General features: G+C 42.2%; 1 protein-coding gene across 1 annotated transcript; it reads left to right on the top strand.

Moving 5' to 3' along the window:
- The first annotated feature begins 357 nt into the window (after window positions 1-357).
- Window positions 358-10,794, top strand: lmx1a (LIM homeobox transcription factor 1, alpha). The gene is made up of 9 exons (XM_080879152.1): window positions 358-704; window positions 794-839; window positions 1,201-1,381; window positions 6,400-6,620; window positions 7,022-7,200; window positions 7,800-7,877; window positions 8,245-8,326; window positions 9,917-10,096; window positions 10,268-10,794. The coding sequence occupies exons 2-9, from the start codon at window positions 812-814 to the stop codon at window positions 10,408-10,410; spliced, it is 1,092 nt and encodes a 363-aa protein (XP_080735278.1). The 5' UTR covers window positions 358-704; window positions 794-811; the 3' UTR covers window positions 10,411-10,794.
- Window positions 10,795-11,032: the final 238 nt, after the last annotated feature.

Here is an 11,032-nt window from a genome sequence, read left to right as displayed (position 1 = left end):
CGCACGGGTTTGCAGTTGTCCGCAATAGTTGCAACTGGAGCTAGAATATAAAATAGCATACAGCCATATCTTGCTCACATGTTTCAATAGGAAAAATAGATGTTGTTATTTTGCAAAAATCATTGGAATCTCTATGATCCCATTTACTGCCAAGACTGGGCTAAAGTGAAACTTTGTGAAGCCACTAATTCGCAGAAAAACCAAACTGATTATTTAAAGCTTTTGGGGGTGGGGGGGAATCATCACTTAAGTGTGTGACCTTTTAACCTGCAGTTTACTGTGTTATCAAATCACAATTTGAATACTACTGGCATTGAGGCTTGGCGAGAGAGACACACAAGCGTGGGGGAGAGAGCAAGTGACCGAGGGAGGAGAGAGAGTGCCTGGCAGAGAAGGAGAGAGAAGGAGAGAGAGAGAGGTAACCTGCACCTGCACATGGAGGAAGTCTTACTCTGTTTCGCGCTCGCTCTCTCTCACTCTCTTTCCCGTTCACCCCTAATAGGATAATTGATAGACAGCCCAAATAGTCAATAACTGTGGACTCAGCGAGGTCGCTGGAAGCACTAAGCAGAAACTTTGATGCGCTGCTCTCTGCTCCGAGGAGCAAGTTGCAGGGGAACTTTGAGTGGCGGAGATGCTCTGAGCAGGACTGGGAGTTCATAACCAAAATCCTTCGCTGCTGACCGGAAACTCGCATTTTACAGGTATGCCACTCTTCTTAGAAAACTCTAAGAAAAAAATCTTAGAAAAATGTTTTCCTTAAATTAAACCTTGGTGAAAATATATTTCGCAGCTTCTTCAGGGAACAGCAATGGTGGATATACCGGATACATCCTTAGGTAAGTAAACATGTATTTTATCAATATATTGAGATTAGATTCGTTTATTTTAAGCAACTTCATTTGTTGTTGTTTTTTATCAGCTCAACAGAATTACTCAGTTGCTAGAATTTAACAATTTGAAATTTTAAAAAAGTGCTAACTTTAAAATAGTTGTTCAAATGTATATCGCTCTTATAAAACACACGCACACATTTCCTCTGATTATAAAAGAGGAAAAGTTTGGTTAATTTGCCAACCTTCGTCTAGTTCAGCCACTTGGTTACGCAAACAACAAAATTTGCCAATTTTCATTTCTTCAGTTTTATCCTTCTCGCTGAACCAAAATATTTACCAATTAAAGGATTTCCGTGCATTGCAGATGTGAATCGGAGGGCAGTGTGTGCAGGATGCCATCGGTTGATCAGAGACAGATTCCTGCTCAGAGTCACTGACGGCCTCTGGCATGAGGACTGCGTGCGGTGCGCAGCGTGCGGGGACGCGCTCACGAACTCCTGCTTTCTGCGGGACCGCAAACTTTACTGCAAACGGGACTATGCTGAGTGAGTTATTATTTATAACTGTTTGGTTCATAGGTGGCGTAAGTAGTAGTTCCTTTTTCACGGGAAATCACCAATTTCAACTTTAACCAAGACGTGACAAAATAAAATTTGCAACTTGGGCACATATAATGCAACACACGCAGGCATGTTAAGAAAAAACTACCTAATATTTCTCATACAGTTAAAAAAAAGAAAAAAAAACATATTAAACGACTCTAACCATTAAAATGTTTGAATAAGCGTTTTAACACAACACTAAACTAATAAAGTTCTAAATAAGGTAGTAGTCGTTTTATGCAGCCTCCTGCAAAAATATAATCATGATATAGAAAAATATATATGACCTTTTCTGCCATTAAAAAAAACAACTATGTTATTTGACTTCAGTTTTGATCATTTTATTCTGAGGGCCAAACCTGATGGTGTATCATTAAGGTCATTTTTGCAACAGTACAGCTTTGTCCAGACTTGACCTTGACTAAGAAAGTGTGTGTGTGTGTGTGTGTGTGTGTGTGTGTGTGTGTGTGTGTGTGTGTGTGTGTGTGTGTGTGTGTGTCTGAGAGATAAAGAAAATAACTTTCTCATAAGGCCAACATAAATATTTCTAATCCTTCTTAGTGTTGTATTGGGTAGACATGGATGCATTTTGTGTGCAGTTGTGTTTAAATGTGTGTATATGCCGTAATATGACTTCCAGTAAACTTGGCACAGTGCACTGAGAGAACAAGGTGACTGTAGGAGGAAGGGGTGGCAAGGGAGCTGGAATGTAAGAAAACTATTGTATTGTGTTGCGTTCGTCCGTACATGCACATGCACACACACAATAATGTGGTCACACCTTCATGCACAACCAGGGGTAAGGCTCAACTGACACATTGTCAAAATGTGTTAAAATTTTGAGGCCCACTGACGTGGCAACTGCAAGCTGGGGACAACATATGGTCCCCCACCCATCCACACACACACAAAAAAAAAAAATCACCTACTGCTCATGCCCTCCTACCTCATTCACCAGCTCATCCCCCCTCAGCTTCCAAATACACTCTGCACACCCTAAAAGGCAACAACTCACATTATTTTTGAACAATTTGGTAATGGCTGTTCTGCCAAGCACACAGGGAAGCAAGGAAATGTTTCAACACACTCATGTTGGAGACATATACCTTTAAAGGAGACGGAGTGTTTTAGAAAAATATGTAGATTTAATTTCTGTAAAACAAAACAAAAAAATTAATGTACTTAGTGTCTTCAGTGGAGATAATAACACTTGGCGAAAACACGTAGTAAAGACTTGTACTGAGAGGTAATTAGGAGTGCACAGCCATATGTCAGAAGGTCTGGTGCATCCCTACAAGAGGGACGGTGAGGATGGTGTGAACTTATTTTGGGGGACAGTGCGCTCCATGAGCCCTGGCGTTATGCGCCGTGGCATCTGGAAAGCTCTTCACACAGCAGCCCCTGTGTTGAGCAATGGGACAACGCCCAGCCGACCGTGAGTTATCTGACCTGATCAATTAGCAGGAGGCCTGGTGCCAAAGCTCCACCTCTGAGTCCACCCGTCATCCTTCCACCCCTGCTGTCCTGTCTGGAGTTACGACACCCAATAACACATGAGCACTACTTTTGACCACAATGAGGGTTTTAAAACTGTGCCAGTTTTTTTTTTTTTCTTCTCACCAACAAACTATGTCCTGCTCCCCCGTTCGGCTGATGCAAAACAAGTGTGATTATTCCATACTGTGACAACATTTGTCTTTTACCACATGCTGCATCGTCTGACTGAATCTTGCTTTGTTTTTACCTTTGTTTCACCATGAAGCCTGGCCCATTCATGTGGTTTATAAGACAATAATGCTAATATTTGCCAGTACCAGAGGACCGTACAGATTTCAGTTTTATATATATTTATGCATCTAAAATGTTTCTTTTTAATAACAAGTAGGAACATGAGGATATAATATATGTGCCACAAAGGAATAATAACATTAAAAAAGGGTTGAAAATTAAAAAATTAACTTAATTAAAGTAGTTTATCTCTTTTTGGATGATCTAATATGTGTGATATAACAAACAAGATGCATAAAAACATTTTTGTTTTAACAGAACTTTACTGATTTTCATTGTCTGTCCCAGTTACTGTGGCAGACAAGACTAACTTAAGCATATTTAAACTCATTCAGTATCTGAGAAAGTCATCACAACAAAAATAAATAAATTCAACATGTTTTCATATCATAATACTTTCTGATAGTCATTTTTTCCTCTTTAATGTAATTTTTGATTATATCAAAACACTTTGAATTAAATTTTTTATAAAGACCAGCTGAGCAGAGGGGTTTTTGCACCTCAAGCGTGGGGGGGATCCATCTGTTTTTCTTCCTCTTATCCAACCTGAGGGTTGCATTGAAAAAACACAGTATTTAAGCGTTAATTATAAAGTCATCGGCAGTATGTGTTGTATTAGCTTGCAGTCATTTCCCCACATTTTAGAGAAGCCGCTGAAGCTTTTCTAACTGTAATCATTAATTTACAATAATCTGATTCATTTAGACGACTGAATGCAGTTGTTTTTAATAATGCTTGTTTTATTCCATAGTTTATACATTGGCTGTCTGACCTGTAGTGACTCCAGTTTTCTGAAGCCGAATGCAGAATCCTGTCTGACAGCGTGTCTTCAGCTTGGTTTAGGTTAACTAAACGGTTCAGCGGGCAGGTGGACCGGACAGCAGATTGGTCGTCAGATCTTCGGTGTGACTCGCTGTGCACTTGACCTGACGATCTGTATCTGATACATAGCTCCCGCTGGTGTGTGCGTTCAGCAATGGATCTAAGTTAACCTGATCCAGAAACAAGATCTGCCTCTCTGCTTGTCCACTAGACCAGCAGTCTGAATGCCTGACTGCCAAAGGTCAGCACTGAAGTCAGAGCAAGAACAATGAAAGAGGAGGACTTGAGGAAAACTGTGAGTTTGTCTGTGTACATTTCTGCTAAACACTCATCTTTTTATACAGTGCTTCTGCATTAGGAGTGCCTCACCCAGACCATGTCAGTGTGGAGGAGTGCAAAATTTTGCTGACTTACTCCTCTGTAATGATCTTGTCACTAATTGCCATGTCTAAATCCAGCGTGACTGAGTGTTCCCGCTCTCCTGGCCGAGCCTCTGGGCCAATCATGTCAGCGGAAACTCTGAAATATTAAACACCTTGAGCCACTCCATAAGTATTGGAGGTACTCTTACCTTTGCATTAACGACGCTTAAGAGTACTGGGGATAATTAGACGAACTGGATAAGGCGTATAATGGAAAAGCGCTTCTCGAAACACGAATGATCTCAAAACATTAATGCCCATAGTTTCTTCTCCGCTGGCATTAGCATCATACTGAGATGTCAAATCAAATGCTTTGCGGTATCTCAGAGACCCAGAAACATTCAGGGTATTTCCTCTGCCACACTTCCTTTGAAATATTTGATTGATGCATCTTGTGTTGCCACAGGAATGCACATTCCACAGACGGTATGTTGACCATATTAAAGCACATACCATTGAAGCTGTGGGGCAGACAACTCAGATGGGTCAAGCAGACCGACCCTCCTGAGCTTCTGGGAAGGGGCTCTTACCATCGCCATAGTGACCCCAGAGCAACAGTAAGAGGTCTTAGCAATGTCTGGCTTTAGGACGTACGAGCTCCGGAGCCTTTGACAGGGATATGTGTGTGTGTGTGTGTGTGTGTGTGTATGTATGTGTGTGTATATATATATATATATATATATATATATATATATATATATATATATATATATATATATATATATATATATATATATATATAACAATTCTGTAACTGTAACTTCGGTCATTGCTGTGCTTTTTGGAAGTCGAATTTCCCAGAGGAACCCACCCGAGGGATTAATAAAGTTCTATCTTATCTTATCTTATGTCAACATGGCTGTTAGTTTTATTTTCAACTTAAAAATTTATTTGCTTGGAAATATTGTTCTCATTCGGAATTTGAAATATATCCAAAAATTAATTAATTTGCTTAAGTTTGGGTGTATTTTTTTTCTAGGTAGTGTAAAAAATTTCAGTATCTTTGTACTATTAAGAAGAAAGTTAATAAAAACAACATTACACAATTTATTCAAATTAACTTATTAAAGTAAATAAAATAGATTCAATGTGATTAGGACATACAGAATAATAATTGTGGTTATTAATGTGTCCATGCACAGTGTTAGAATAACCTCCAATGCTCCTATTTTCTGATGGTTTCACAGTATCAAGAAAAAGACTTTCTCATGAGGCACATGGAGTATTTTTATTTGGAAACAAAAAAGGGGAAAAGCTGTCACTTTCTCATGCCTCTGTGCTGACTGCTCTGGTGACCTAGTCAAGTCTGGAGACAAACGCCAGCTCCAGAATGATGACGCATCATCCTGCGTGACAGACCCAAAATGCGGAGGTGCCAGCCAGCGGACAATGGTCCTGCTGCTTGAGGGCTGGCTCTGTCTTTGTCTACTTCTGGTTAAGCAGACTTACGGATAATTCCACGGATAATTCCTGGGACCAGTGGCTCAGTCTCTCCCACCAGGAGATCTGATTCCACCCCTCTGCCTGGAGCCATGGCCTGCCGAGAGCCTTTCTCCTGCCTCCCCAGGAGCGCAGCCTTGGACACGGCAGTCGGAGCCACGGCAACAGTCTCTGAGGCTAAGCTCACCAGTGCTGGTTGCCAGGCGCTAAGATACACACCCGACACACTAAGGGTATGTGTCTGAGTGGTCCGGGCAGGAGGGGGGGAAAGGCGAGAGAAGTCAGGCTGGCGGTTGTTTTGAGTGACAGCTCGACTCAGCAACATTCTCAAAGTCTACCCAGCATTTTTTGGTTTTCTCATAGAGTCCCATCTTACTGATGTGTGAGGGGGTTCTCAAGTGTCTAAAGAAAACAAAATCCCTATTCTCTGTTATTTACTCAGCTCTCACACTTTCTCTCTCTGTGCGCTTGCTTTCCTCCACTGTTCAGTCTGTTTGCAGTGCGTTGTGCAGGGTGCACAGAAGCCATCTCTCCCGCAGAGCTGGTGATGCGTGCGGGGGCCGCTGTGTTCCACCTGCGCTGTTTCACCTGCAGCGTTTGTTCCTGCCGCCTGCAGACAGGAGATCGCTGCGTTCTCAGGGAGGGACAGCTACTATGTGCCAGAGAGGGCTACCACCAATGTCTGGCCAGTCCTAGCTCTTCTGAAACAGGTACAGAAATTGCATGCTTTCATGCTGCTCTTTGATTTGTAATAAATTCACAATCCATTTTGATGATTAAATCCCACTTTAAGAATTCAAACTCTGTCCAGCATTGGGTAAAATAAGCACATTTTAGTTTGAGTAACTAACTGTAACAGTGCAATAAAAACATTGCCAAAATAATGATTCAAGTGAAGTGGTAAAATACCAGTTCAAGTTGGGACATAAAAATCATCCTGGGAGACACAGAAAAGCCCAAAACTCAGCCCGACATCAGCCAGGTTGATGTAAAGTATCTGCATTTTAAACAAAAACTAAAATTCTTATAAAAAAATATTTAAACATTAGCAGGCATGAATTTTCCTGTTTTTATGTGAATATTTTCAATCATATCTATGCCTGTCTTCTAGGTAAAAGTAATGATGAAGATGAAGAAGTTGAGGAGGAATCTGGAAGGATTGCAGGCAGAAAAGTTAAATCAGATGATGTGGAGAGCAAACGCCCCAAAAGACCTCGCACTATTCTGACCACTCAGCAAAGACGCACCTTTAAAGCATCCTTTGAGGTCTCCTCCAAGCCTTGTCGAAAGGTAAACAAAAAAAATATCTTCTGTTACTTTGCATTCAAGTTAAAACTATGAATCTATTTCATATGAGGACCTAACATAGACATTTTAGAAATTTTCATACAGCACTGTCTCATCTTTACACTTATTTTATTCATTGTTTAAAACAAGGTGCAAGGGCTAAGCCTTTTACTAGCTTGTACAATCCAGAGACCCTTTTACCTCATATTGTGAAAGAAAGCCCTTGTACCATGTGTCACCTTGACAGAATGAACAAAAAAAGGAGAAAACTTCATTCAAAAATATGTGACATGGTTTCATGTATCTTCTGTACATTATTATCACTGTACTGCGGGTGGGTAGTTGGGCAGTTTTGTTATAAGTGACATTGCTAAATTCCTCATGAACTGACTTTAAAAGTACCAAAGTAAAGATTTTTGAAAACATAGCAGTTATTTTCACAAAACAAATAAGCATCATGAGTGTTTCTTTAAGCAGTTTCTGCCTCTTTGCTAAATTTGTGATGTGACGCAGATTTTTATTATCCTTCAAATGACCTCCTCATTCTTTTTTTTTACCCTCGCATTCTGTCTTTGTGTTGCCCTCCTGAATCTTAATCCAAGGTAAGAGAGACCTTGGCAGCTGAGACTGGTCTGAGTGTCCGGGTGGTGCAGGTCTGGTTCCAGAACCAAAGAGCCAAAGTAATTCAAAGTACACACACGCGCACGCACACACACACACACTCATGCACTGCTAATAAAAGCCTTCTTTCTGCACTGTATTCGTAAGCCAGAGTGGAAATCAGCCTGGTTATCTGTTCATACAGGAAACTGATGACATCTCATGGAGAGATCACTGTAGATTAAACCCAATATTTCCTCACAATTTGGGCTCATGTGTGGCTGCCCTCTACTTCATTCTTGATACTTTACAACTGAGTGAACACAAGCATACTCCTGGGTGGTAGATGGACTGTGGAGTGGGAGGACAGTTTTTTACAGTAGACTTGAGGATTTGACTGCACTGAGGCATTAAAGAGCTTTAATGTCTCTCGATGCATGTTTTTAGATGAAGAAACTGGCCAGGAGACAACAGCAGCAGGAGCAGCAACAGACTCAGGAACAGTGTGAACACCCATCGCATCACACAGGTATTATTCATAATTGCTTTTGTTCTCGCTGTAAGAAAAGGTACCGTTTTCTCTATTTATTTATCAGTTTCTAATAGGTAATGGGAAATACCTTGACTAAAGATTTTATTCAGCCTTTAAGTTATAGAAAGTTCAATTTTTTTTTTTTTTACCTTTTTATTGTTTATTTTATTTTATTTTTACTTGTTTGATACGGGACAGACTGGGGAAAAGAAAGAGGGAAAGAAAAACAGCGGGGAAGAGGGACGGGGATAAAGGGCAAAAAAACCCAAAACAACAACAACAAAATAAGCAGACAAAAAATACATCTATCAATCACCTGGATCACCTGTTGAGAAAGAAAAAAGAGAAAACAAGCAGAAGAAAAAAGAGCAACATAATAAACAACATCGCGATGATCTATGTGAATATAACTGTAAATACTAAATATTAAACATTATTGTGCAGCACGTAAGATCGACAGCACACAGTATGCTTTGAGGTAGGAGTCAAAAAGGGTTTAGTTTGTGTGTGTGAGTCCCCGTGTGTACACCTGTTATCATGAGCGCGCTTGTATTTAAAAGGTTCCTTCAAATAATGATCTGCTAGAGGGTGTGGGGGGGCCACAGCCCCGTCCTCCAGGGCATGAAGCAGGTGTGGAGGAGATCAAAACTCCAGACATCCAGAGACCCTCAGAACACAAGAGACCAAGGAAGACCAACAGAGGGGCAGCCGCGCCACTGTCCCAGAAAGAGCTGAGGAGAGCCCCAGATGAGGGGTCACTCAGCAGCCGCGGAGCAGAAGCCAGGGGGAGTTGCAGTGACGCGCCCGTGAGCTCTGCCGGCAGCCAGCTGTGCCTGAGTGACCGAGCCCCAGGCCGAGAGGCCGAGGGCACCCCACCCCCGAAGTGGCCCGAGCGAGCCCCAGGCTCCAGGCCCCGACAAGCAGCCACCAAGGAGTGAGCCGGTGTGTACCTGGACGCCCATCCACAGACACAAAGAACCACCAACGCACCGATGTCTGATGTCAGGCCCTCCAAACCTTGGAGGGCCTGAGATGTCCCCAGAGAGGTGGCGTCTGATACCCAATCTGACATATAGACACAGACATACAGGCACACACAGACACAAACATCCATTCCCACCCTCATGCTCTCATATGCAATTACTCAACACTCACCCAACGTGGAGACAGACATAAAGAGAAACTGTACACACAATCACACTCCCCAAGCGTACTCTAAGCCCCAGGTCTAGGTACCCTTGCCCCTGGAGGGGGAAACTGCACCAAGACCCAGGTAGTGTTACCCTTTTCCCTGGGGTGGAGAGAAGCAGACTGCCCCGGCTCGGCAGCAGCAGGGAGGCCCCACATTCCAGACCCCAATCGGACGGCCAACTTCTCCTCCCAGCCCCCCCGCTCCAGCAGGCCGCAGAGAACGGGGGTGTGAGAAGACTCCAAAGTTTAGAGCTAAAATTTAGCTTTTAATTGTTTTGAAGGGCTTTCTGCAGTTAAAACAGGCTAAAATCATTAACAGAGAACTCTGTTACTTTAACTACATTAACTCATAAACACACAGCTCTGTGATCTCCTTTGGTTTCCTATGCTTCATAGCGCCCTCCAGTGGCAGTGTGACCTCTGAGATGAAGCACCTCGGGTCCTCTTATGTCCATATTGAACTGCAGCAGCAGCAGATGGGAATGACCACACTGGAACAGCAGGACTGGGACATGGACCCCTTCAGACAGGGCCTGACCCCGCCTCAGATGCCAGGGGATCACATGCATCCTTATGGTAAAAGATCTCAACGCAGTCAAATCCTCAGCTTATTTTAAGCCTTTTGTAAAACAAACATGAAATAAACATAATTTTAAAAGTAAAAAAATGTACTTTTGATATTGCTGGTATTAATTTAAACTTCCAATAGTAGTTGAGATACAAAATAATAATTTATATCTTTTTAAGGTTTCAAGAGCCTGTATGGCGATGTGGACAGAGACCCGCTGTGTCATATGGCTGACGGCGACTGCCTCTCTCTTGGCAACTCCTCGCCACTCACTCCTATTGACCGCCTCTACTCCATGCAGGACTCGTACTTCACCTCGTGAGGGTGGCTATCAGATTCAGACAGACTGAATTTATCTCAGAAATGTGGTAATTTGGTACGTGGACGTAAAATGTTAGAAGGGGACAGGGGTACACTCACAGTGATACCATGCAATACTATACCATGTTCACCTCTATACAAACCCAATTACACTCCTGCCTCTTATGCTTTAAAATCTCTTCGGAGTCTCCTGTACGTGCATGACACTGAACTCTCATTATGTTTGAATGCCAGATTATGAGAGCGTAACTGCATCTACTCATGTAAATAGTTGACTGGGTGTGTATTTGTATTTATTCTCCAAATGTGTGTGTATGCTGTTCATCTCGATCGAATTAACAATAATCAGAAAATAATAAACATGAAACGGTGATTGTTCACTATGGTGTTACTACAAACCACGGGGTGATTTGTCCATATGAAAATGGGATATTCATGCTGAGGGTTAGAGGCAGGTCAGTCCATCCTCAGTGCTTATCAGTCCGATCTAGGTGACGGGTCAGTGAGACATCTTCTCCTGGCTGTTGAATGGATCGTCAGATTGTAAAATGCTGGGCTATGACAGCCGTATGGGTCAGTGGCAGGTAAGCATCACATCCACGCCGCCATCATCAACGCTCACA

Source organism: Rhamphochromis sp. 'chilingali', assembly GCF_963969265.1.
Source record: "Rhamphochromis sp. 'chilingali' genome assembly, chromosome: 3".
NCBI classification, from domain to species: domain Eukaryota; kingdom Metazoa; phylum Chordata; class Actinopteri; order Cichliformes; family Cichlidae; genus Rhamphochromis; species Rhamphochromis sp. 'chilingali'.
Note: the sequence above shows the minus strand (reverse complement) of the source record. Positions and strands in the feature narration are given on the sequence as shown.